At 41.3% G+C, this 26,568-nt stretch overlaps 5 protein-coding genes across 6 annotated transcripts in view; 2 read left to right on the top strand and 3 right to left on the bottom strand.

Annotated features, from left to right (window-relative positions):
- Positions 1–12: 12 nt before the first annotated feature.
- Positions 13–12,289, bottom strand: LOC111646540 (protein phosphatase Slingshot homolog 3). The gene is made up of 17 exons (XM_023396058.2): positions 12,148–12,289; positions 10,773–10,935; positions 9,292–9,329; positions 8,990–9,176; positions 7,369–7,484; positions 7,153–7,221; positions 6,237–6,302; positions 5,864–6,046; positions 5,196–5,289; positions 4,921–5,049; positions 4,649–4,695; positions 4,345–4,491; positions 3,306–3,506; positions 2,915–3,152; positions 2,713–2,814; positions 2,496–2,591; positions 13–1,623 (listed from the first exon to the last, which is right to left on the bottom strand). The coding sequence occupies exons 2-17, from the start codon at positions 10,818–10,820 to the stop codon at positions 1,486–1,488; spliced, it is 1,899 nt and encodes a 632-aa protein (XP_023251826.1). The 5' UTR covers positions 10,821–10,935; positions 12,148–12,289; the 3' UTR covers positions 13–1,485.
- A 1,211-nt stretch (positions 12,290–13,500) lies between these two features.
- grhpra (glyoxylate reductase/hydroxypyruvate reductase a) lies at positions 13,501–17,485 on the top strand. The gene is made up of 9 exons (XM_023396196.2): positions 13,501–13,966; positions 14,278–14,408; positions 15,137–15,209; positions 15,319–15,435; positions 15,579–15,667; positions 15,826–15,927; positions 16,139–16,274; positions 16,461–16,591; positions 16,710–17,485. Exons 1-9 carry the CDS (start codon positions 13,881–13,883, stop codon positions 16,829–16,831), a joined length of 987 nt encoding a protein of 328 aa, XP_023251964.1. The 5' UTR covers positions 13,501–13,880; the 3' UTR covers positions 16,832–17,485.
- LOC111646649 (zinc finger and BTB domain-containing protein 5-like) lies at positions 17,468–20,322 on the bottom strand. The gene has a single exon (XM_023396195.1). It carries the CDS (start codon positions 19,857–19,859, stop codon positions 17,778–17,780), a length of 2,082 nt encoding a protein of 693 aa, XP_023251963.1. The 5' UTR covers positions 19,860–20,322; the 3' UTR covers positions 17,468–17,777.
- A 641-nt stretch (positions 20,323–20,963) lies between these two features.
- tomm5 (translocase of outer mitochondrial membrane 5 homolog (yeast)) lies at positions 20,964–21,854 on the bottom strand. Its single transcript, XM_023396199.2, has 2 exons — positions 21,631–21,854; positions 20,964–21,275 (listed from the first exon to the last, which is right to left on the bottom strand). Exons 1-2 carry the CDS (start codon positions 21,749–21,751, stop codon positions 21,241–21,243), a joined length of 156 nt encoding a protein of 51 aa, XP_023251967.1. The 5' UTR covers positions 21,752–21,854; the 3' UTR covers positions 20,964–21,240.
- Positions 21,855–23,224: 1,370 nt separating this feature from the next.
- frmpd1b (FERM and PDZ domain containing 1b) overlaps positions 23,225–26,568 on the top strand; it is a 24,702-nt gene continuing 21,358 nt past the window's right edge. For both annotated transcript variants that reach the window (XM_023396081.2, XM_023396080.2), the window contains exon 1: positions 23,225–23,390. The gene's annotated coding sequence lies outside the window, so the exon portion shown is untranslated. The remainder of the gene's footprint in view (positions 23,391–26,568) is intronic.

The following is a 26,568-nucleotide window of genomic DNA, read 5'->3' as shown; positions in this document are numbered from 1 at the left end:
GGAACAAAGCAGTTGGTTTGAGGATAATCATTTATTTTTCACTCATAGTGCTTGTTGTAAACAAGAGTGAGGTGCAGACAGTGGAGAGCTTAACACAAGAAGGCATAGAAATGTTGACTTCAGATTTAAAAAAAAAAAAAAAAAAAAAAAAAGTCTGACCATTTTGATCATAGTACAGCGTGACATTGGCTCAGGCAGTGGGAACAGTGTGTTGTGGGATTATAAAGTGCATGGTTTCTTTTTTTTTTTTTCATTTACGGTGAACATGCAGATTAAATGTAAAGTGAGCTGTAACTAGGGTTCATTGGATAACACCAGCATGAAATAAGAATGCTCCACATCAGCATCTAGTGATCATCAATCTGAAAAGAATGTATTGAATAATTTATCCATTAAATGTCCATATAAATACATGAGAAAACCCTGAACAATTTGCTCTCACAGGCTGATATAAAAACACATAACATGCACCCAGTTCATCAGCAATTTTGTGTCGATACATACATACTGTATATATATCTGCATTATGCATACATGCAAAACCTTAGGAAGTCAAATTTATACTGCAATCAAACCAAGTGAGAAACAGTACAAGACACATACAATATTTGGCCACCACCTCTTAGTAAAAACATTAAAAACACCAGTCATAGAGTCGTATTTCATTCTCAGGTTGAAGGCACTCATATAGCCCTGGTGTTTACATAGAATGAACAAAAATAAAATGGGAGACGTTTTTAATATACTGACATGATAAAGATTTTCAATTAAATATATATTAATTGGCACATTGGAATACATAGTTTGGCAAACAGGCTTGTGCCACAAAACTGGCCCTAACTTGGTCCATAATGCACAGCTTAGACAGTACAATCCTCCCATCTGTGAGCAATGTACGCTTGTTAAAAAAGAAAAAAAAACTTCTGATGAGAATATGAAAATCATTTCAAACTGTTTACCTTGGATTGGCAGCATACAGCCTCATATTTACAGAGAACAGTAATTGCATAGCATATAATCTCTAGAGTGAGAGCTTAAGAAGGGAAATGGTAAAAAGGGAGCTTGAGTAAGAGGACGCTACATGGAAGGAGAGACTTCTATGTCTATGTGGTAGGATATGTTCTAAAAACACTGTATAAACCGTCATAATACAACAATGTATCAATCAGAATCCTGGCCTTTACTGGTATAGCAATGCTGAAGCAGGATCCTTTTATAATTAGTTACCAGTAATAATTATGAACAGAGAAATGCAAAGAAAGTACAATGAAAATGACCTTCAAAACATAAATTAAAACTTTCAACACCAAAATAATCTAAAATATGTAACTGAGCCAGAGCACAGCAGAGTATAAAAACCATGGCATGTTACCAGAAAAAATTTCAACTTTCATAGTCCAGACTTTTCCCCCACCATGCTTTTCCTCCTCTCTGCCTCCTTTATAATACCCTCTCCCTTCCTGCTCTCCCATGTCTTTCGTTACTTTAGGGTTTACTTTGACCTGCGTCCAGCAGGTTGCGCGGTTCAGGTGAAACGTCCACACATGCTCTCTGGTGGGTCAGACCTCGGCGCATGTGGCTTCGCTTCCTCTGTCCTGGAGACTGCCTCGGACTGCCAGGAAGCTTTGAAGAATAATAAAGTCGCAGAGTAGTTACTTATAGAATTGGATGAGCACTGGTACTACAGCTGATCAATCGATTAGCTGATTGGTGGATGAATGAATTGGCAGATATATTGATAATCCAAGCAAAAATACAAATATTATCTTGTTCCTGCTTCTCAAATGTGACAATTTGCTGTTTGTCTCTGTTATATATGAAAGTAAACTAAATATTTAGGATTGTTAAATGGACTAAACAAGCAAAGTGAAGACATCACAGTCAGACTGAATGATTAAGCAATTAATTGAGAAAATAAAAGATGAATCAATAATAAGTAGAATTACTGTCTTGCGGTTGTATGCCTCTGCCAACTAGTCAAGTTGCAGTTTACATTCATGTCTGTCCAGACTCACATAATATATGTAGAGAAGACTTTGAATTTAATAAAAGCTATTACATTTATTACATTTTTATATTAAATTTACTGAATTACATTACATTCAATTAAACTAAATAAGTTCATTTTATTCTATTGAAACTAATATTTGAATTAAATTTACTTAAATGAATTGAGTTTAATTCATTAAATAAAATTGAGTTAAATTATTAAAATTTCCCTGTAAAGGTCAGGGAAATGAAGCTGAAAAAGATATGGGCAATATCACAAGTCTACAGCTCAACTACAAAAACTTGAAGTAAAATTAAATTCAAGTACAATTACATTTACTTCAAGGTTTTGGGTCTACGCATCTCCTCCCTCTTTCCAGAGGAAATTTCTTCAATGAACACGTGAGCCATTTGTCTGAGAGGTCTACTCACAACAACAACAAAGAGTATGAAAGGCAAACTGTAAGTTTGCTCGGTCATTCCTCGCAGCACACTGTTTCATTTACCTGTTCACATCCCTTATCCTCGTCATCCAGTTCGCTAATGGACTGCATGAGGGAGAAGAGGTTCATCCTGCCGCTGCGATTAACACTTGGAGCAACCTGGAGATGACAGAAACAAATACAATATCCAAAAAATTAGTGAAGGTTACTGATACATGGGAAGATACACATCTTCAGATGAAGTGTGCGCGAGTAACATAGTGTCAGGAGGCCTGCGCACCTTTTCTGGTTCATTTACAGTGATTATGGGATTGACACTTGGTGGTCCTGTCTGCCCAGGTTCCTGGTTGGTGTCAGACGTGGGGGTGGGTTCTTCAAATACCTGGGTGTGTTTGAGAAAGTAAAAGGGTTGAAGCCATAAAAATAAAAAAAATCTGCAGGATATAAAATGCTAAAAACATATCATTGTTGTAAGTAAGTACCTCTGTGTCTTCCTCCGATTCATCTTTTTCATCCGGGCTACCAGAATCTTTTTCATCTGGACTCTCTACGTCCTCCTCTTCATCAAGTCCCTCATCCTCATCCTCATCCTCCTCCTCATCATCATCCTCCTCCTCATCCTCCTCTGGCTTTCCCTCCTCTCTTCGCTCCTCCTTGCGTACTGACTTCTGTCTTTGGTCTCTCGACTTTCGCCTCCAGAGTGTGCTGTGACGCTGCTGGCTGGAATGATGAATGAACACAATCCTCACACGAGCCCATAAATCAACATCAAAAAAGTCAAACAAAGGCAAACTAAAAAAAAAAAAAAAGTTGATATTTTACATTTTGGAATAGAGATCTTCAAACACTAGTAGGCCTAACACCATGCCTGACCTTGCATTGAGGATGCCGTTGTAGGTCTGGAGCTGCTTCATGAAGCCCTCGTTGGGCTTGATGATGGACCGGCGATCCCTGACGTAGGCTAACGCCACATCCAGTGGCCAGCGCTGCTGCTTCATGCCGTAGGCAATCACTGTGGATGCAGAGCGAGAAACGCCCATCTTGCAGTGCACCAACACCGCCTGTCCACTCTTCCTGTAATACACAGAGATCAAGAGAAGCTCAGTCGTTGGTTTAGAGAGTTTGTTTTTGACAGTTTGTGACAAATAGTGGAAGAATAATGGTGTTAAGTCACTGGATACCCCGCTGAAATGTACATGTTGAGGTGGTTAGCTTGGTAAGCCTGACAGGCATTGTTTTAAAACATAATAAAAAAGCTTCTAGCTTGTGAACAGGTGGCAGCTTTCATAATTTAGCAATACTGACTGGTTGACCTACTGTGGTTTGAATTGCCACACAAGCTCACAGGGTGTGCGGAAGCTGCAGATGTAACGTAACGTAAACGCTACTTCTTATTAATCTCATTCATAGATATTCCTGTGTACTGTGTCCTTGCTAGTACCTGAAAAGCACATTAGCACACTTTATTACTGCAAGTTTCATCCAGCAGGGGAGTGTGAAGGAGCTCACATCCCCAAAAACAAACAAACGGAGAGGGAAACCTAACTAGTTTGTCTTTAGAGAGTCCAAATGCAAAGTGCTATTTTCTCTGTTACACTCTGTTTGGATAATGCAGTCAAGAAGTTTCACAGTTCAGTCTGAGTTTGTAGACATCGTTCACACAGCTTGAACTGAGTGGAAAGGAGTTTAAATCTGCACCGGTGTGTGTAACGATGCAGGAGTCAGAGCAGTCACAAATGTATTAACATGTTTGATTTTAATATCTGGTAACTGGACAAATCTAAATGTGACGTGATTGATCATGGAAATGTGATGGCTGTGTGTTTGTCTACAGCTGTAACCTGCAAAAGACTGGCCAATGCTGATACACACCTTCAAGTGTCCTCTAATGTGTGTAGGGTTTCAGGACTACCTTGCTTGGTCGATGAAGGTGTATGTGTCTGTCCAGTGGGGGAGCAGGTCGGTTGCTTCGACATCGTACACTCTGATGTTCATGTAAGTGAAAGACTCTGGGAAAAAGTTGTCAATCTCTCTCGTCACATTCAGAATGTAGCCGATACTGAAAAACATACAGACACACACTTAGAGGCACGGCGGTGACTCAGCAAAACACAATACGCAATTGAGTATCACCCATGTCATGAGACAATGGAAACTAGTGACAACAACAAGAATGCACAGAGTTATATAAAATGTTGGCAGGTGAAAACACTGACTTGTTTTTCTGCAGCTCCTCAAAGTTCGCTGCGTTCCACTCAGAGCCCTGAAACCAGATACAGAAAGAGATGTTCAATTGAGGGCACAGAGGACAAAAAGGAAAGGGCCTGCACAGCCGTCTTCCCTATCACTGTCAACACACAAAGGGGAAGTTACAGTCACATATGACATCCTGGTGAGAGCACACTTCCGTAAGTTTCCTGGCCTAAGCAAAAGAAAACATGGTGGTAAAATAAAACTTATTAGTCTTTGAAGCCGAGCATTCACTCACCAGATAAAGATAGTCAAATATTTTAGAGGGTTTGTCCATCTGAGCCATGGTGACCAGGATCTCATTGTCAATGTACTCCTTGTAGGGTCTCATGTCGAAGCCTATCCTCGTCTCCAGGGCAGAGTGCACCTACAGCAGAGCAAAGGAAAGATCAAATCATACAGGCTTGCAAACAGTCTCTTATATATTTGACCCATTATATTTTACGGTCCTGCTCTAGTAGTTCTATGTCTTTATTCAAGACTACTTCCTCTTCACATCTGCCAAAGTCTCACCATTTTAGATGTGAGGTTGTCCAGGTCTTCGGTTCTCATGATGTCTCTCAGGTGCTCTTTGATCAGACTCTCGTTGGAGACTCTGTCTGCCGAGCTTCCCGTACAAGGAAAAGTGAAACTTTAGTACAAATTGACAGGTGTGCGTGAGCAATAAGCACAGATGATCATTTCCATTTTATTTCAACATTTAAAGCAGCAGACAGTGGAGTGTAAGTCAGTACACTCAGTTTCACCTTAGTTTTGAGGTACTTGTAGTTTACTTAAGAATTTCCAGTTGATGCTACTTAATACTTTTACTCTACTACACTTCAGAGGGTAATTAGCTATTTAATGTTAGTTACTAATTACTTTACCGACCAAGAACACAGCAGTGCATCAGTATTAACTTTCCAAATATACAACATATAATCATTTAACATTCATATGGAGCTATTTAGCTTGTACTTTTACTTTTGATATCTAGTAAGTATATTTTGCTAATAATCCTGTACTCCTACTTATCTAAGATTTTGAATGCTGGTCTCAATGTAGTGGAGTATGCTGTATTTCTACTTTTACTTAAATAAATACTTGTTCCACCACTGGCAGCGGAAGACAACGCTTCAGTGTGGCTCACCCAGAGAAAAGAATAAATAAGACACACTGAATTCAACAGAACAGACACATACCTCTGCCCGTTAACGTCCTTGCGGACGGACTCCAGGTCGTTCATGGCCTCCCACTCATTGAGGCAGAAGCGATCTGACTCGATGTGCTTGTTGTAGTGCTGGGCCCACTCCAAGCCACAGCCTGGGATCACCACTGCCTTCACCGCCCGCTCGCAGCAGCCGTGCAACACTTGCAGCACTGACCTTACAACGGAGGGGAGAAAGCCAAGATGAATGTCACTACATTAGGTTGAGAAAAGTTTTGTTTCTTGTTTTTTTTCTTTTAAAGTTGAGGAGGTCTTGATGAGTTACTTTAGGATGTGATGTGTGCTGGATGCCATAAAAAGGACACTCATGCTCGGTGTTAATTCCCCTGTGTCAGCATTTTACTCACCACATGGTCTGCATGGAAACAGGCTTAAAAATTCTGGTCTCTTCGGCAGAGGTCACGCTAAAACCACTGTGGACAAATGACATAAACATGAACTTATAATCAGAGGAAGCAGAGGAGATGAAAGAGAAAAGAGGAAGTCAGACTGATAAGAAGCATTATGAGCACAACTCCTAGTAGACTGACACTGAATACGCACTCAGATTATTCAATTAGCCACAGTAAATTAGTGATGGTTCTTGTGAAGAAAGTGTGGAAAAAAAATGTGAGGACAGTGAGAAAGAAAAATAAGCACATTCGGAGGTGCGATCCAGCCTAACGAGGCTGAACACGCTGGTGTGACATGGCAGCTGATCAAAGCCTCTTGCGTGACAATTAGTGTGTGATGGCAGATTAGTTAAAACACAGTAGTTGTCACCGCACCATGTGATCCTGACTGTTTTTAGACCTGCTAACTCTTAGTTTCACAGTGTTCCTCTCTACATCCTCCTCTGAGCTCAAAGGTTGCCACATTTATAACAAAAACTGTGATGTGAGGCAAAAAATGTATACCGAAACTAAGCTGGGGGGAATATTTTGGGGCTCTGGATGCACTGCAATGCAACCGGGGAGTATATTTACCAGAACTTTCAGCAGCTAAACTCTCAGTGACCTTTACGTTAGGACACAGAAAGAAACCAGCAATACTTAACTTTCAAAAACACATGACCTCCATGCTTATGTAAGCGTCTGAGTGAGTGATAGGAGCAGTTGTAATTCATGGAGAATGATTTAACTCCATAAATAGTCATTACTCATTCTCATTATCTCTGGCCAGAATCCCAGACATCAAGCTGCACCGTCTGTGATGCAGCCACACAAATTCCTCGCATGTGCTTTTATACTTCTAATTCAATACTCTTTTAAAAATGTTTCTTACCCATCTCCATCGAGATACACTTGCGTGTCGCTCCATACCGGCAGAACCAGGCCGATGGTGCACTGATCACTGCAAAGAGGTAGTGAGCACAAAGAGACTGAAGACAAGGAAGTACGTTTAAAATGTCAAAGCTGATCCTGAAATTGTTAACTGAATGGAAATCTTATCTTGTGCTCTCTTTGTGAAACAGTATGCCAGCATCTTGGTTACACACACCTGTCTGAGTTGGGGAAATCCATGCCCAGCAGGATGCTCTCCTGTTTGCTGCCAACGGTGGAAACCACGATCAGATACCTGACTCTGACGGGGCTGACGGACTCCAGCTGCACCGCCTGCAGGGAGGACGAGAGCAGCAGGGAGGCACAGGCAGAGGTTGTGTGAGACAGAAAGGAGAAAGAGAGGATAATGATGATACGATAATCTATAAAAAGCGATGTATTTTTTTTGTTTCCTCTGAAGTCTGGAGTTACCCATTAAACTCAATAAACGTGTCTGATTACACACAGGGCAAAATATCCTGTGCGGTATATTTTCCTTGGCCTTCCTGAGAAAATCAAATCAAGGAAGTCAGTGTTCTGTTTACAGAGAAACCCAGACACTGGCCGAAGTCCACTTAAAGGACCATACCTGTGTTTTTTTTTTTTTTTTTTTAGCCCATTAACTAAATCCTGTATATTTAAATTGATTGATTTGTTTTTTTTCTGCCATCCAGAAAACATCTGGTTTCAGTTTATTTTGGGTAATCCATCACATTGAATTATTATTCAGGTGATACAGCTGAAAGCACAAATTACAGTATCTTAAACATTCTTCCATGTTGGTGTCTGAGAAAAATGCCTTAAGAGCTCAATACTAAAAAACATTTTTAATATAAGATACTGAAATGTAAAGTGTTTGTATAACATCCATGTTTGCTTTTTGTTTAACTCCTATATTTGATTTTCTTCATGATGCCAGCATGTTAACAGAGCTGACGAGGGGGAAAAAAACCCAACTGTTCAATCAATTATTTTTCATACTTTAGTGATGAAATGAATCCAGCAGCTGCCTGGAAAACTTTCATAGTCAAACTCAAAATCAGTGCAATGATTTGGAAAGCATCAGTATTACGATGTTTTTCTGTAGTGAAACATACAAGGCAACCAGTGTAGTCCACTGATGTGGTATTTAGCTTACGTGTTAACATTAAAGTTTAATATCCTGTCATGTTGACCATAACAATTTACAGAATATCACTGTGTACCAGCAGGACAGCAACACTGTCCACATACTGCAGCATAATCAAATGTAAAAATGCAGCTGCACCCTCTGACTCATCTTCAAGTTAGTTTTAATACAGAGGAAGTGAATTACTCGTAGTGATGCGCTGATCCAAGATGCCTAATCTCAGAGTTTCTGAGTAACCAGGCAACACCAGCGCTCTTACTCCACGAACATCTGAAATCTACAAACTCTGTTGTATGAAATTCATTGAAATAATTATTATCATAAGGCCAATGATGCTATGGTGCTAAAAACTTAGTGACCAGCAGTGACAGAATGAATGAATGATTGATAGCAGAAACAGTGAGTTTTATGGTGACATTAATAAAGAACATTTGAAGTGTGGATTGGTCACATCATTTCAGATAATCAGTTAACTTAATAAAGTCAGTATCAATACTAGTACCAGTCCTGTGTATTGGATCGATTCTGATATTTTGACCAGATACGATTTCAATTGTAAATAGACTACTTGTGGTTTAATAACTGGGTCACAAACAGAACCTTCTCTGCATGGTATATTTCATGTTTTACTGATCTGATTTACAATGTGTGTGGAAACATGAGGCCTCACCAGCTTGATGGTATCTTCTGGTCTGAGCTGTTCAATCATGGCATGGAGGTGTCTGTGCCGTGTATCTGACGCTCCACTGCCCTGTTTCACGGGAGAAGTCGCAGTGGGAGAAGTCTCATCATGAAGGTCCAGCCCCTCGCCGTCTTCCAGCAGAAGGACCGCCCCCTTCACAAGGGCAAAGCTCTCCCTAGAAGCGAACAGACATCAGTCGGTCTAAAATTGCTGTCATCAAAAAGCTGGTTATCATTTTGTTACGAGTGTAATTAAATGACAAATCAGAGACAACACAGGTTTATATCTACCTTTTCTGAAGTCTCCCTCTTCTTTGGAGGCTTTCATCCTTACAAAATAAAATAAATCAAAGAAAGGCTCATCAATAAGACTGGAAAACATTTAGCCTCTGTTGTGGTTGTGTGTGATTCAGTTTTGTGCGCAAACCTAAATTATGCAAATGGTTGCCTTTTTAAATTGATGTTGATTTTTATAATCTATTTTTTTTTTTAACCACAGTTAACTCAGTATGGCAGACTGCACAGTTTCTGTTGTGCAGTCTGTTTATAAATTTGAAAAAGATTTTTTATATTCACATCCCAAAGAAAGTTGTCAGCGGATGCAGGGGCTGCAAAACACTAATTACTATGAGGAAACGATGCTCACTGTTTCTAATGCTCCCAAACGGGCACATTTCTAGTTTGATGAAGAAAAAAATGTGTTTAAACACCATAACAAGCTTTCTGGGAGCATTCGTGGGAGTGTGTGTGATGTTTTTCCTGTTGAAAGTGTGAAAACAAATGTCCGGAATAAAATTGTAGTCATTTTCTTGGGTGAAATGTGGTGCAACACAGATAAGGTGCAGTGGAAGACGGACACAAAGAGTGATATGCAAGTAGAGGGAAGCGGACAGTAATGGGGGGAAGATAAAAACAAAGAGATTGGCGGTGAAAAGACAGAAGAAAAACATAAAAATAAAGGAAAGATTCAATACAAGAAAGAGGAGGGAGAAAAAAAAAGAGAGAAGTAACAGTAGTAGCAAGGGTTTACGAAGAAACAAACTTGAGACAGTAACATTACCTGTTACGCAACTGACAAGTCCAGACAGAGTCAAGAAAGAAAAAAACAGAAATTAAAGAGGAGAAGTGGGCAGGAGCCAGGAGAGGAACGATGAGGGTTTGAAGAAGAAAAAAAAAAAAGGAGAGAACACAAGTTAAGATAGTAGAGTGATTAGATCCTGTGACAAAATATGCAAAGAAAATGAGACTTGGACCTACAGTCAGGTCATCTATGGTTTAGTTGGCAATGATAAAGTCCAGGAGAAAAGCCAAGCCTTTGACATAAAGTTAAATCATCTTAATGAAAGAATGAGAGGAGAAGAGAGAAGTTACAGACAGAGGCTGATGATACAGTGTTTATATGATTGTATGTATGCATTAAACAGCTACAGTGACAGTGATTCAATCACTCTCTGACGTGGCTGTAATGAAATTTGAATGTGATGACCATTTATCTGTGGCATGTTTGTCCTGTCCAATCACATCCCAGGCAACAATTTAAAAACCAAACAGTCTCATTATCATTTAGGCAAATACACTGATGATATCCACAAAGGGACACATTCAGGAACAACTGCTCTTCATGCAGAACTACCAGGGCCCAACACGAACAGCTCACATAGTTCTGAATCACTCTTACTGAAACAAGAGTAAACAATGATTTGTCTTAGGATATGATGCAAAAATGCCCAATTTGTTTGCATACAACAAGGTGTCGGGATGAGTGAACTCACTTGAGCGGTGGCCAGGGATGGGATCCTGTGCAGGGTCAACAGAGCCATTACACAGTACAGGTCTGTCTCCAGTAAACCTGCTGTTGCTGGCAGGCTCAGACAGGCTCTGCAGGTTCCTCAGCCAAAAGTGTGCAGTGGGCGGGGCAATTACTGGTATTTATTTCTGGAATGACACATGAATATTTGGGTTTGATTACATCCAATAAATAGGCTTTGTGTCAGAGATAAAGAAGTCAGAGGACCCCAGGTGTTTGGTTCAGGGAGTTACATCATTTGGAAGGAATAGTTTTCACAATCCTTTCATGGTTGTTTCATCCAGTGGAAGTAGGGTTAGGCAATATGTAGGTACATACCATGAGCTACATATACTATATACTAGATTTTGTCATATCGCTGGTTTGTATTGGGCCAAGATTGCTTGATGACATTAATGGATTTGATCATGACTTCAATGTGATGAAGTAACTGGACTTGTTAGGAATTCACCTCACAACATTAGTGTAAAGCAAACATTTTATCTTATTATTTAATCTATAAAGAATTTCTCAGTTGAGTTTTAAGAAAATGTCACAATATTTCTACAATACATATCAATACCAAGGTAGGAAAAAAATGCATAGTGTGGTTGACAATTTAATCCATATCTTCAATCAAAGATAGAATTCATTGCCATTCATCCACTCATCAACATGCACTCAACTGCACTCTCAATATACCACACTTATTAGGTATGTCATTAAAACAAACAGGCAGAAAATACAGGAAGACTATAATAATATAATTTATATGAAATGAAACACTGATAATTAAGTTCCTTGTTGGGCTTAGATGGGATATAATTATTGTTGATAAAAGTAACTGCATTTAAGGATGTGCCTCAGGTCATTATTACAGTAAAACTCAGCTATAAAAATAACGAATATAAAAATGACATAGCCGAAGGTTGGCACAGTATTTTCTGAATAGCTTTGTAGACCACACATTTAATTCACGTTATTAACAGTACTAAAACCTTTCATAAATGGTTTCTTGAGTCAGTTTTCTGACAGTCCTTAAGACATGAACAGTGTGGTAACGCCTGTATTATATGACAGCAATTAATTCGATAAGGCTCCAGCTCGTTGCTTGCAGGTAATCCACTCACTCTATATCCTGACGCTTTGAACAAGTGAGGAATCGTAATGAAGTGGTTTGATCCTGACTGCCGAGCTGAGAACAGACCGCGCTTCGTTACTGCACCAAACCACAAACAGGCTGTGTAGCCTGTTACAGCCAGTCGCTAACAGCTGACCATAACGTTGGCTGCTACTGCTGCTGTGTACAAGACAGCACGGATAAATAATTAAAAACCTCCCAAATAAGAGAAACTACTCACGTTTTCCAGACCGGGCCCCAACTCCAGTATCCTCCTTCGGTGCCTGTTAGTTTGTACCGGGAGCTCCTTATTCCGCCCTCTGTTATGCTTCGAGGGCGAAGACTTCACCATTTACAGCCCAGCGGTTTCCCCAGAGAAGGAGAGTATTCGGCGGAGTGGACAATGACGTCATACGCACTCAAACATTCACGTACCTCAACGTCCACCCCGCAGTGGCCATAAAAAGGCTTGTTTGCTTAGTAGAAGTACCAGTACAAAAATCTAGTAAAAGTCCTGAAAAATCCTAAAAGTGAATAAGTAGTATCAATGACAATGTAAGCAGCATTTTTACTTTTGTAGCTGATCCAGATTAACCCACTTTAAATACTAGTTTTAACCACTTTATGCAAAGTTAGTACTTTAGTTTATTGCATAAACTCATCATATGTCTTATGTAAAATGTTAATCTGAGAACTATAGCTGTCACATGCAGAAGGGTGACACAGACTGAAAACTGGGTGGAGAATCACAATGACAATGCCCCCATTCATAGGGTATGAGGGGTCATTGAATTGTATTGGTGAGTAGAAAATAAAAATATGAAACTTCTTGTTTCTTGTTTTAGGCTGGTATAGAGCTGGATGAAGTATTCAGGATCCTAAGTAAAAGTAGCAATACCATAATGTTAAAGTATTCTAAAATAAAAATACTGCTTTAAGCTTTAATTTAGTAAAGTAAAAGTATTATTAGCCTTAAATGAAATCAAGCAGTAAAATGACCCCTGTCAAAGTTATAATTTTATAATATTTGATTATTACTGAGGCATTTCTATATACAGAGTTTTAATATTGTAGGACATGGATCTAACACTTCAGACTCTTATGTAGTTTTTGATTTAGGCTGTTAATGCATCAGATTTATTAGACCATTATGTTTTAGTATGTAAAATCGTAATCTAAAAAGTACAACATTTCCCTTAGAGAATGTAGTGGAGTAAAATTATAAAGTAGCATAAAATGTAAATACTCAAGTAAAGTATTATAGTACTTCAAACTATAGTTAAGAGAACACGTGACTAAATGTACGTTTTTTCCATCACTGCTGCTGCATTGATGTGTGTTCACCAATATGACTGATTAAAATTACAACTCTTAATTTCTGCTGGTTTAGGGTTGAACCATTTCAATGCGCATGCGTATTGCGGCCACCGCTTATGACATTGTCCTCTCCTTACTTTTTACACGAACCCAGGAAGCAGAATCAGAGCCATGTAAACATGCCCTTACTAGGATGAGATGAGTAGAGGGAATCACAACTTGCTCCTAAATAGATGAATAAAGAAAACAGCTGAGCGGCACAGATCCAAGTCTTAATAGATTTACGACTGATTTATTTTTTAACTTATTTTATTTATTTTAGCTACTTTTACAGCTGACATCCTGACCGACAACACCACAGACACGACACAGGTTTTAAATTTGATCTCTGACATTACATTTAATCTGATTTGTGCAGAAAACACGTCCATCAGTTACAAAGATAGCACATCAGACCCACCCACCCATTTAAGTAAAATAGCTACAAGTCCGCGCAGGCGCACTGACATGAACTGAAGTACTTCCTGATGTGTGGAGGGGCATGTGAAGCGTACTTGTTTCACGCTGAGCGCTGCAGGTATTGAAGGTGAAAACAGCTTAGGTATCCCCACAGACTTAAGTCTTCTTCCCGGACAGGATTCAGTTATTTAAAGTGTGATGAAGGCAGCTGGAAAACTCATGAAGGTTTTCGTGACGAGGCGCATCCCGCAGGAGGGGATGAAGATCCTTTCAGCGGCCGCAGAGTATGAAGTATTTTTAATTGTTATTTGACATTGGCAAAGCAGCATTTATCAGCCAACAGCAGACTGCGTGTGTGTCCTTTACTGCAGATACACACCTCTGCAGCCAAGGGCCTGCCAGATCTAAATATTAAACCCTGTGACCTCTCCGAGGGCCACACACACACACACACACACACACACACACACACACACACACACACACACACACACAATCTCTCCACCAGTGTCAGCTTTCCCACAGACCAAAGGCTTTATGCCTAAATCTGCCTGTATACCTGAATGACGTCCACCATCTCCTTTTCTGTCTCCAGTTGTGAAGTGTCTCTGTGGGACTCGGATGAGCCTGTGCCGAAAGCAGAGCTTCTCAAAGGTGTGCAGGGGGCTCATGGTCTTCTGTGTCTGCTGTCAGACAAGATCGATGCTGAGGTTCTGGATGCAGCAGGTACTCCTCATGTGTGGGTGTAGAACCGAGTCATTGTATATGTCAGCCAACCAGATAGATCTGATCTGATCCAATCCGATCCGATCCATTCACTATCAGTACTGGCTTCCAGGGAGTTCTGTGTACTTAAGATCTATTTTGAAGTACTTGTACTTTACTACACTATTTTAATTTTCTGCTACTTTAAACTTCTACTCTACCACAATTCAGGGGCAGATGTACTTTTCACTCAACCACATTAATTTAATAACTTTAGCTGCTACTTTATTTCCAGATTGAGATGATGATATAAAATATAATCAACGAGTAAACTATGATGTGTTATTATAGGTTAAGACTTTATTTTTCCATGTAGGGTAATTGACAAGCTGCCCAACCATATATAAAGTAATTAAATCCCCACCATTTGCAATATTAAAGTGATGTACAGTATTCTGAACTGGACCATTCTGCATAATGAGTAGTTTTACTTTTGGCACTTTCACTATATTTTCATACTAATAAGTCAAATTTTAAATGCACAACTTTAACTTGTAACATGTATTTCTATACTGCGGTATTGATACTTGATGTTATTGATGATAATTAAAATTGTTGCTGATTAATTTTCTGTCAATCAACTAATAACAAGGTTTAATTAAAACATATCAAACAGTAGTAATAGTCTGCCAATCAAGTGTAGTAGTGTCTAGATTTCAGTCTTTCAGCTCATCTCTCTCTGATTACAGGGCCAAACCTAAAAGTCATCAGCACCCTGTCCGTGGGATTTGACCACTTGGCTATGGATGAAATAAAAAAACGGTAGGTCACATCGAAAAACTGTAACTTATAGTGACAAAATTGACCTTCAACAAGGAGGATGAAGTCTCGTGCGGTCTCTATAAGTTATGCTGCTGTGTGTTTTCTGCAGTGGTATACGTGTTGGATACACTCCAGATGTGCTGACTGATGCCACAGCTGAACTGACTGTAGCTCTGCTGCTGGCTACTGCTCGCAGATTACCAGAGGGAGTGGAGGAGGTCAAAAAGTCAGTCTCACCAAGTTACACATTTACACTTATCAGTGATTTCTTTTCATGGTGATTGCGTTTGTGTAGCTTTTAATCTAAAAGTACAAGTATTTTGCCTTAATCAAACCAATAGTCATTCTGTCTTTTTGTTTCTCTCTCAGTGGTGGCTGGAGCTCATGGAAACCTCTCTGGCTGTGTGGTTATGGTCTCTCTGGCAGCACGGTAGGAGTCATTGGACTGGGACGCATTGGTAAGGCTTGCTGTTATTGCTTCATTAACTTTGGCATATGACTCAATCCCGTAGCCAAATCCCATGCTGACATATCTAACGAGCAACATGTGACATTATTTTCCTCACAAAGTTTACGACCTGTTGGTACGTGAGTAGCTGGTTGTGTTTGTGCTCAGGTATGGCCATTTCTCAGAGACTCATGCCCTTTGGAGTGAAGAGGCTGCTATACTCTGGGAGAACAGCCAAGCCCCACGCCGCAGAGGTGAATGGAGAGTTTGGTAAGAAAAAGGAGAGAAACTTAAACAGTGATGAAAGCATAGTAAGACAGTAATCACATGGTGGAAGGAGAAGTGAAAATGTAATATTATATAACTGTCTAATAAAAATAAGGGCTTTTGGTTAGCAGGTCTGCATTTTTTTAGTATCTTTTTCCTCTCTCCCCCTTTTGTTCCTCCTCCTCTCCTCTCCTCTTTCTCTTCTGTCGAACAGTTCCCCTGGACACACTTGTGTCTGAGAGCGACTTCATCGTTGTTTCCTGCTCCCTGACACCAGAAACCAAGGGGCTGTGTGACAAGGCCTTCTTCAGCAAGATGAAGAACACCGCAGTCTTCGTCAACTCAAGCAGGTAGACTTCCAAAGCAGCACAAAGCTGGGTGTGCACTATGAGCAATGCATCAGATTGGAAATATTTCTATATCTGTACTCATGGACTTTTTAATGGCTGTAAATCTTTCTCCTGCATCTTCTGACACCAGCTATGTTTAATATGAAAGTACATAAGGCTGAAAACATGGTGAATTGTTGATTTTAGGGGGGCTGTGGTGAACCAGGAGGATCTGTACGAGGCTTTGAGCAGTGGACAGATAGCAGCAGCTGGACTGGACGTCACAACACCAGAGCCACTCCCAACAAACCACCCCCTTCTTACACTAAAAAACTGTGGTGAGTATTTGCAATATCTAGAGATATCTTTTTTTTTGGCCTCTTTTTTCCGCACTTTGCCTCCTGATTTGATTTGCCTTTTTTTCTTTTCTTTTCTCTCCTCTCTTATCTTGTGAAGTGGTGTTGCCGCACATCGGCAGTGCCACCTACTCCACAAGGGGTGTCATGTCAGCCTTGTCAGCGCGAAACCTGCTGGGTGGTTTACAGGGCACAGAAATGCCCAGTGAACTCACCTTCTAGAGCCTGAAACGGAGCCGCTGTGCCTACTGCCTCCCCTGGTGCTGCGTGGAAATCAGAAAACAGCAGTGTACTGGTCTGACAATAGTCTCTGATGTGGGATCAAAGCAGTGAGGGGATGAAAAGAATAGTAACAATACAAATGTACTGTAGTGTTTACATGATGTGATTGTTAACTTGATAGTTTAGAATTGCACTTTTAATGAACAGTGTGCATTTCTGAGGAAGGAAATGCTGAGTTCAAGGTTTCACTCATTTCAGACATGTTTTCAAGTTCATGATAAAGTGGCTAATGAACAAAGTAGCAGCACTCCTTAACTTTAGTCCTTATCACAACTGACTGTACATGCCTAGTCTGAGCTGAAATAGCTGTAAAACTGAAGAAATCATTTCACTCACTAATTTGCATTTTAAATGTTTCCCTTAAGACAGAATCAGTGGTTTGTTATCTCTCTAAATGCGGTGCTTGTTGGTCTGTACTTTATTCTAATGATAATGTTCCTTGTCTTTTGTCACTAAACAGTGCAACACTCCAGTTTTGTGTGAAATGGGATTTTTCTGAGGATTAAAACCGATGATTTAGTCGAAATGTAAAATCTATGTGCAAGTGTGTTTAAAAGAAAATAGATTTGAGATCAATAAAAATCACCAAGTGCATTATTTATTCTCATCACTCTTCCAGCCATGATATAAACCATGTTTGAGAATATATTTAGTGCATTTTTTTTTAAGTGCATTCACATCTGATTGGCAACATTTTCATTTGTTTCAATTATGAGAGAACATAAAAACATGAAAAGCATCAAATAACTTAAGAGATACATCAGGAAATGGACTTTGATTTCATGTAACAAAATCAAAAATTGATTGGGATTAATAAATAATGTCATTGACAGGATTTTCCTTTTTTTTTTGTTGTTGGAGGAATTGTGTGCCTCTAACGAAGAGGTCAGAGTAGCGTGTCTGGGAATGACTGGTCATCTTTCCAGTTTAGACAGGTATTCTTAGAGTGCTTGTAAAGATGGGAGGACTGGCTGAAGCGTTTGCCACACTTTGGACAGGGATAGGGCTTTTCTCCTGTGTGGACGCGAATGTGCTTCTTACAGTCAGTCAGGTTCATGAACGTCTTACAGCAGATGTTGCAGGCATATTTCTTCTCCCCTTCCACTAACAGCACATGGTCTTCAGCAGCTGCTTTCTTGCACTTGGACAAGACATCATCCGAAGCTCTGGTCAGAGGCGGCCGATCAGCAGCGTCTCCCGCTGATCCGGAGGAAGAGGAAGGATCGGTGCCGGCTTCTGATCCAGGCGGGACTTTTGGGGCGATGCGACGGAAGGTTGTTGCCCCTGAGCTTTTCCCAACCCTGGAGGGTTGGACGAGGGAGGCCTCCAGACTGAGGCCCGGTCTGATGCCGCTCAGAAACCCTGCTAACGTGTTTTGAGTGGGCTGTAGGATGAGTGTGTCGCTAAAACCAGGGCTCTGAGTTGGGAGAAGCTGCTGCAAGGGGACAGAAGTTACTGGAAAAACAAGAGAAGAGGAGGAAGAGGAATCAGAGGACTGAGCAGAAGAGGTATTCGCTTCTTCTGAGTTTTGATACGGTTCACCTATGTTACCAGCAGCTGCAGGAGCATCGCTGGCGGCAGCAGCTGCAGTAGCGGCAGCCGTGAGACTAGCTAGGCTGTCTTCTTCTTCCAGAGCTCCCATTACACTTTCAGCACTGGGATTAAGGAAGCATGAGAAGGCCAGCTCTGACAGGCTGTCCAGGCCTTCACCGTCTACTGAGTCCTCACCCAAACCTCCAGCCTCTCTGTGCGCATCACTTTGAAGATCTGTGCACAGCTGAGAGGGTAAAGAGCTAAGACCACCTTCTGTTGGGTCGGCTACTGTGGCCATTTTCTCATCATTTACTTGTGCATTCAAATTGTCCGTGCAGTCTTGTGGTGGAGATGGAGGACAATCTAAATCTGGGGAATATGCGCTTAGATTTTCCTTTTTCACCTCAATCACCTCCATCTTTGGCTCCTCTCCGTCTTCCTCACCTTCTTCTCCCACCTTTACTTTAACCACTGTGTCTCCACCTGTAGCTCCATTCTTCACCCACGCACCCACACCTCCTGTGCTGCTGTCCGACTGGCTCGGCAGCTGGATCTCCTCTGACTCTCCCTTGGTTGCTTCGTATTTCTCCTCCTCCTCCTCCGCCTCCGCCTCCTCGCCTCTGTTCTCCCAGAGTCCATCAGTTGTCTTCAGGCAGTCTGGGAACTGCAGATCTTCTCCTCCTTCCTCTGCGCTGACGGTGCTTCTGCTGGTCACAGTAGGTGAACACTCCTTGTAGTTTTCCTCGGACAGCCTGCAGCTTCTCTTCCTGCCGCCGAGCTTGTCCTCGTGCGACTTTCTTTTAAGTCTGTTGCACGGTGCTGCTGCGGCACCCTGTTCACAACTGACTACCCTCTGATCTTCGACCCCACCCGACTGGCTCACCTCAACTCCCACTCCCTCTTCATCTACATCCTCCTCCATAGCAGATGTGACGTGTTGAAGCGTGGGCGACCTCTCTGCCTGTGAGGGGGGACACTGCTGCTGTTGTTGCACTGACCTCCATCCTTTAGGCGGTGAGGTAGGGAAGTTTTTCCTGGACAGGTGGAGCTTGCACGCCTTCACCACAGTATTCAGGTGCAGGTGCGAGGCCGCCAACAGCACATCCATCACATTGGAGGCCCCCAGGGAGAGGGTGGAGGTATAAATCATCTCTAGTAGGGTGGAGAAGGCCTCGGGGGTCACCACCTCCGGATCTAACTCCATCACACTGGGGCTTCCACCTTCACCTCTGTCGGCTCTTGCTCCTCCAATCTCATCAGCACTTTCATTGGAGCTGAGGAGAGCTCTGAAGTGAGAGCTGCACGCCGCTAGGATGGAGCGGTGAGCCTGGAAGCTCTGACCTCCAACCACCACCACACAGTCACACAGCTGAGCATGGAGGCGCTGGTGGTTGAGCTGCTTGAAAATGTGCTGGAAATGACCTGGGAAGTCCATGATGGACAGTGGAATTGGTTGTTATTTAATCTTGGAGGTGCTACTGGTGATACACTAACACAGTGAAGGTCATTGTCAAGAAACTGCTCACGGACAGCGCTTTAAGACGCCTGTCGTTATCCACGTCTCATCTGTTGAAAACGGTAATCAAGCTGACTCCGATACATTTCACCGCAGCCTACCTCTGTTGTGATGTGTAGCGGTTCATGAGTCTGCTGTCGCCGGGTTTCCTGGAGATGCTCTGGAGTATGGGCGGGCCTGGTCCAACAATAACGCGGAAAGATGCGACGCAGACTCGGGCTTTGTCTCCACAAGCAGTCCGCTGTCCGCGCGGCTGGTTCTCACTTATGGCTGCGAATCAAAGACAATATCCAGAATTGTAGCCTTTTCCATTGACATTAATGTTTATCATTCACAGAGCTCATACAACCAGGCTGAGTTTTGCATCCATTGTCGACGTCTCGATCACTGTTAGTCTCTCCTGTCCTCGGAATAAAACACTGCCCCCAGGCGGTGATCTACCGAGAGTGCAACTCAGCTTTTCTGTAGGTCTCAGCCGAGTTAAGATTCATTTTATCACCATTTTGTTTAAAATGTTCGCCCGCTGCCAGTCTATTTATTTTACAGTGTAAAGAAAACTCGATGTAAATATGTTAAAGTTCAATTAAGAAATATTTTTGACATTTTCTTTTATTGGAAAATGCCTGGAGGTTCATCACTCCAGTAAAGTATCCTACACAAGACATATTAGAATTACCATTTTATTTCTTTATTTTTAAGAAACCTTGCTTCATTGTTTTATTTCTTTGATGTATTAATAATATGAAAGAGTCCTATTCAGATCTGACAACCTGACAATTAGAGGTCCTAAATCACCTTAAATACAGGCAGTACTTAGTGGGTCCCTTATTAAAAAGAAAAGGAAGCTTCTCAGTATTTCATCATGTACATCTGAGCAGTGTAACACTGTAAGTAAGAGCTCTAGAATTACATTGGCTTTTGCAGACCTGCTGTAAACTTATGATACAGACATCGCCAGCTTCAATTTTTGGTCAAATACAACGAGTTCTCTGCTGCAGGTGAGTCAAAATGATAAATAATGCCTTGCAGATTAAACATAGTTTCTCTTTATTGTGTGACACAGCAGCGCATTATCAAACACCACATTTAACAATGATCACAATGTATTTAACAAAGTACAGTTTACAACAAGACTAGAAATGAGAAGTTTGTTTTCTCCGGTGCAGTGATGGACAGACACTGAACGTCTCTCCCACAGGGTGTGCTGTCATGGCCCCAGCTGTCTGCTCATGGTGATGGTCCGTACCGTCTCTGATGCAACTCTCAGTGGATGGAGGAGAGAAGAGACCAGCTGCTTCACTCATATGCTGTCCAGCTTCTTTAACACATACGGAGCTGTAAGTACAGAAAACACAGATTATTACACTCGGTTAAGGCCATTCTGAGAAATTTATCAGCACAGTATTCCCACTGTAGCTTAGTGTGTGGGCAACATGTGTGAGTATAGTGACATTTGTGGTATTCTGAATCATGTATGTTCAGGACAAGAAAACTAGTGTTGTTGTGATGTTTGTATTTTCCTCTATGAGATACTGAATCCCAGAAAACAGCAAGAGAGCCACGTTTCGGTTTGCTGTTGTTGAATGAATAAGGTTTGATAAGGTGACCAAACATGACCTAAACACCTGTGAAACAAATGTCAGTATTATTAGTATTTGGCTAAACGCCCGTGTCACCTGTCTGTACTCACTGGCTCTGAGAAGGGCAACGTAAATCAGAAAGTTTCTCAAAGATGAGATCACGTCTTGTCGCATTTTCTTCTTCATCTCTTCTGGGTCCATTTTAGGCCCGAGTCCTTCCAGTTTGAACATCGTCGCTGTGATTTTATCGGGTTTTCTTTTATCAATCCGCCGTCGGTGTTAGAAATTTCACCGTTTCGGGAGCATGGATGAAATAATCTTAACCGGAACTACGCAACAACGGAAGTGACGTTACCGACAGCGCGCACCGAGGGACAAACCGCACGAAGACAGCAGAGGGCAAAAACTAAATCTGGCACACATAAATGTAACATATAATAATTTGAATATGGTAACATTTTATTATATACAATTATTATATACAATATTATTTTACTTTTTAGATTTGTTTTTTTTATTTATTTAAAAAGTCTCATTATTATATTTAAATCCTCTCTGGTTGTATTCCTAAAATGATCAGTTTTCTTTGTATTGTTCTGTTGATAAAGAGAGGAAAAAACTGTAAACGTAGCGTATTAAAAAAGTCCTATCCACGCTAATATAGCATGTTAATTGTTATTAGAACACAAATGACAAGACATCTGTGACTAATATGCCAAAGTTTTTATTATTGAGGGAGGAAACAATAATTACTTGATTTCTGAAAAAATAAAATGTATTTGGGCTGTTGACATAGTCAAATCAACCCACTATAGGGGACACTTGGGCAAATATGAGCATTGAGCTCCCATTGACCCTCTGTTTCGTGTAATTTGGTTAAAAACAAATTGATCAATTAATACACATCGTGTAAATTTTGAAACAAGACAGGTAGCAGGACCCACTCTTCTGCCCTTATTCTTCGAGATTGCCAAACAAATTTGCAATTCATTAAATTACCACAAACTAGCTGACACACAATGAATATGGGGCCCTTAGGTTCCCTGAATATCTGGGGCCCTGGGGCAGTTTTTCTGCTTTGCCTAATTCAGCCCTGTTTCCCATCTATTTGTTTTAGGTTTTACAGTGGTCATTGAATCAAGTTTATTTCATAACATTATTAGTATTATTATTATTATTAGTAATATTATTTGTAGAAGTAGTAGCCTAGTAGTTGTTGTTCATGAATATATAGGCTACAACATTGTAATACAAAGCACAACCCATTAGACTTCAGAAATAAAATGATAAAGTCCCTATGAATAAAGATAAACATAAAGTAGATTAATTTAAATTTACAGTACTGAAACCTTATTGAGATGGATATGTAGGCTCCAGTAGGCTATATTATTGATTATGATTGAGTATATGATTTATAAAATAGGCTACTACAAATTGATAGGCTGACAAAAACTGGAAAGCAAACAATGACATTTTTCTCTACAAAAACAAATATCTTAAAATATTTCATTTTAAGGATAATTATTCTTATTCTTACTATTTGATGTAACCAGCTGACCTTGTGGAGGAGGGGTAGGGGTCCTCCGGGCAGACAGCGGAGGAGGAGAGACGAACAGAGGGAGGGGGGTGAGTTATTTCTGAGCTCAGGGCCGAGGATTAGGCAGGGAGCAGTCCCAGTACGATGACAGCATCCAGCATATAGCCAACTCCCCCCTCACACATCACATCACCACCATCATCCGCCCGGGAGGACGCCGCGGATATTTTTGAGTAACGAATATGCTTTCCCCTCCAAATCCTCTGCATCACTGATCTTTTTGGGGGACAGCCCTCCCAGACTCCTGGTCCGTCTGTCTCCTCAGACCACGAGGTGAGTTTTCTCGGTATTTCCCGGTGTTATTGTCTGATGAAGGAGCGCCCGGCTGTAGACGGAGGCGCCTGCACCTTGCATCCGTTCGTGCCATTTGGACTGATATTTATCAGGTCGAAATGAATAATTTAACTGATGGACGTTTTCAAAACGCCTGCAGGCTACACCCGTGTCCCTGTTTGAGGGAGGCGATGGAGAGATTTAAATCCGATTAAGATTAAATAGGAAGCGACAAAAAACTGACCTTTTTTTTTTTCTTTGTTTAGCCCCCTGGTTTGACTGGCATGGCTGCGACCACTGATCTAAGTTAGTGATGGACCATGATGTGATGGATATTGATTGTTTTAAAGGCATTTTAAAGCATTTATGAGCGACACACGCGCTCGATACGTGGTTAGTTAAATGTCACAACTTGAATTCAGGCTAATATAAATAATACAGAATTACAGTCCATATTTACTGGCACTGGTTATTCTCGAGCCACATTCATTAAGCACATTCACAAACACATGTCTTATGCAGTGAGAGTGGACATCCATGCTGCTGTATGCGCAGTGAAATCACCGTCACTGGCTACAGATTGGACAAGTACAGGCTAAATCCTGACGGATCAGGGGGATGCCAGGAGTCTGGGTAGTAAAACACGCACATTATGAATGGGCGTAGGCGATGTGCAGCCACCCTGGGACAGTCGTCTCTCCTCTGTTTTTTTTTTTCTTCTTTGCTCGTTTCCTCTGGCCAGCAGCAGCCTCTTCCCTGTGCTCTTTCGTGCCGTGCCAGGCATGACAAGCTCAACACAACTAGACCGGAACAATGCGTTTTGCTGTTCTGGGGCCTTCATTTAATGCATGACATGATTTAATATGACCGCTGATTGCGGTTCCATTTAGACACGTGTGACACAGCAGCCCTCACTGTGCATAGAGACATCACTTAGGTTAATGACTATTGTTTTTTTAGTAGCATCATATGATTGGTGGTTTACAGTTGGACACCCCCCACCCACACACATACACACACACACACACACACACACACACACACACACACAGAAACACTCTAAAGAATGAATGAATGAATGCCATTTTGGTCCTGTGAAGAGTAGCCTATGTGAAATAGCTGTGGATGCTCAGTGTTTTGCTTTCACTCTTGAGTGCACGGAGTGTGTGTGTGTGTGTGTGTGTGTGTGTGTGTGTGTGTGTGTGTGCATGCTCAGCCTGTGCTGTGCCACTGCTGCAGGCATTGTGCTATGACTCAGGGATGTAGTATGCTACAACATGTGATGGCAGTTGCTGCTCCGAGGTCATTCTGCCAGAGGAGAAACTCGACGGGCAGAACTTGCACATCAGGAAAGACTTGATGCTTGGCTGCATTAGCCTCGATCTGCCCTGCTGACTGCTCCTCTAGCCCACTTACTGCATCCAGCCAGCCATCCTCTCCCTCTCCCTTCCTCTTTGGACTGAGCTTCATGTCTCCAGGGCAGACTGTGTTGCTGGGCTGGTGTTTTCTGCTCCATTCCAATGCCTTGACCAATAGATCATTGGATCAGACTATAATTGAACCTGTTAAAGAATTTGATTCCCATTGTAGCATCTACTGAATACTGGAGGTTGCTGGTTGATCAATATTGCTCTTTCTCACTACAGGGATTCAATGAATTCAGGGGTCAGGGGTTGCATCAGTGTACATAATGGTAGTGAATGTTTGAATGGATTGATGGGTTGCTGGATATAATGATGTGTTGGATTATTTATGGGCATATTGATGGATATTGGAACAGAGCTTGGATTTACTGCGCACTTGCATATTTTCCCTCAAACTGTACGAGTATTACTCCAGCAGAGGAAAAAGGAGACGTGACCTCATTGATGTGACAGCTCCATGGTGATGGCACAATTGACTGGCAGTGGCGCTGTGATTTAGGCCGACTATTTATGAACATGTAGTAAAACATAAAGAGAATGAAAAGCATTTATATTACCCTTAAGAAAATCATAAGGCCCTAAGTAAATCATCAGCTCCCTATAACCAGGTTTTCGCCTCCTCTATTCTTTGGTGTAACATGAAATATTAAAGTCTGGCTGTAGCTGTATGTAAGTATTATTACAGAGCCCAGATGCCTACTGAAGCTGATGGCTTGCTGGCTGCACTCATATTACTTTTACTTAAAGATAAGACCTCTGTTGTGCAGTTTTTTGAAGGATCATTGAGTTGAAGGAAATTGGCTCAGACAGCAACAGAAGAAGTGAGGCAGACAGTTTTCCAGACTTGCAACATCCATCATCCACTAACATCCAAAGGCCTTCCTAAAACATCAAGATCTTCCTCTCTCTCTCTCTCTCTCTCTCTCTCTCTCTCTCTCTCTCTCTCTCACTCTCCCTGTCCCACTGTCTGTCTGTCTGTCTCTCTCTCTCCAGAACCATCACAACCATTGATAGAGATCTGTAACACAATGCAGTGCACTATTAATCTTCAAAAGACTCATTATTTAATAGTGCACTGGGGAACTCAAGCCTTGCCAGGTCGCTGATGAAAGGGGAAATGAAATGAGCGGCGCACAGTGAGCCCTGTCTTCCTAATGCTAATGGAATGAGCTGACAGGCTGCATGAAGAACAGGAGATGTGATTATGTCTGGGGGACAGGTAACAGCAAAATAACCAGCCAAACGTCACAAGCAACAGTGGCAATCAACAGACAAACACGCCACCAAGCTGCTGTTTGACGGCAGACTGCAATAGGGAGCGCAAGATTAATTTATTATTATGTTTAATTGTTATCGGCAAGTCCATAGCATAGCAACGCTACATACCACAGTAGCCTATATAGAATAGAGCTGCCTGCAATGATTTGTTGATTAATGAATTAGTAAATCAACAGAAACTATCAGTATCTATTAGAATTGATTCATTAAGAAAAATGACAAAGGGTTTCCAGCTTCTCAAATGTGAATATCCCTCTGTTTCCAACGATTGATCGAAATAATCAACAGATTAATTGAAAATAATCATTACTTGCAGCCCTAAAGCCATAAAGCATAGTTTATAAAGCCAAAGCGTGTTAACAAAACCTGTCCCTTTGGCCCTTTATACGAATACGAGCAACACAACAAGAAAACGGGACAATAGACAACAAAGAATTATATGATAACAAGACTACAAGTCCATACAACAATGCTAG

Source organism: Seriola lalandi, unplaced genomic scaffold (genome assembly GCF_002814215.2).
Source record: "Seriola lalandi dorsalis isolate HSWRI2012SDOR001 ecotype SW California unplaced genomic scaffold, Sedor1 jcf7180002054973, whole genome shotgun sequence".
Lineage (NCBI taxonomy): Eukaryota > Metazoa > Chordata > Actinopteri > Carangiformes > Carangidae > Seriola > Seriola lalandi.
The sequence above is the reverse complement of the archived record's forward strand: the minus strand, read 5'-3'. Positions and strand labels throughout refer to the sequence as shown.

Excerpts from the sequence above, each read along its gene's own strand:
- LOC111646540 (XM_023396058.2), bottom strand. The coding sequence starts at position 10,820 with ATGGCTCTGTTGACCCTGCACAGGATCCCATCCCTGGCCACCGCTCAA. Across the intron at positions 6,303-7,152 it reads GTGTATCTCGATGGAGATGG|TGGTTTTAGCGTGACCTCTG; the intron begins GTAAGAAACATT and ends ATTTGTCCACAG. Across the intron at positions 6,047-6,236 it reads GTTTCCATGCAGACCATGTG|GTCAGTGCTGCAAGTGTTGC; the intron begins GTGAGTAAAATG and ends CTCCGTTGTAAG.
- grhpra (XM_023396196.2), top strand. The coding sequence starts at position 13,881 with ATGAAGGCAGCTGGAAAACTCATGAAGGTTTTCGTGACGAGGCGCATC. Across the intron at positions 14,409-15,136 it reads TGAGGTTCTGGATGCAGCAG|GGCCAAACCTAAAAGTCATC; the intron begins GTACTCCTCATG and ends CTCTGATTACAG. Across the intron at positions 15,436-15,578 it reads GGAGTGGAGGAGGTCAAAAA|TGGTGGCTGGAGCTCATGGA; the intron begins GTCAGTCTCACC and ends TTTCTCTCTCAG.
- LOC111646649 (XM_023396195.1), bottom strand. The coding sequence starts at position 19,859 with ATGGACTTCCCAGGTCATTTCCAGCACATTTTCAAGCAGCTCAACCAC.
- tomm5 (XM_023396199.2), bottom strand. The coding sequence starts at position 21,751 with ATGTTCAAACTGGAAGGACTCGGGCCTAAAATGGACCCAGAAGAGATG. Across the intron at positions 21,276-21,630 it reads CGTTGCCCTTCTCAGAGCCA|CTCCGTATGTGTTAAAGAAG; the intron begins GTGAGTACAGAC and ends CTGTACTTACAG.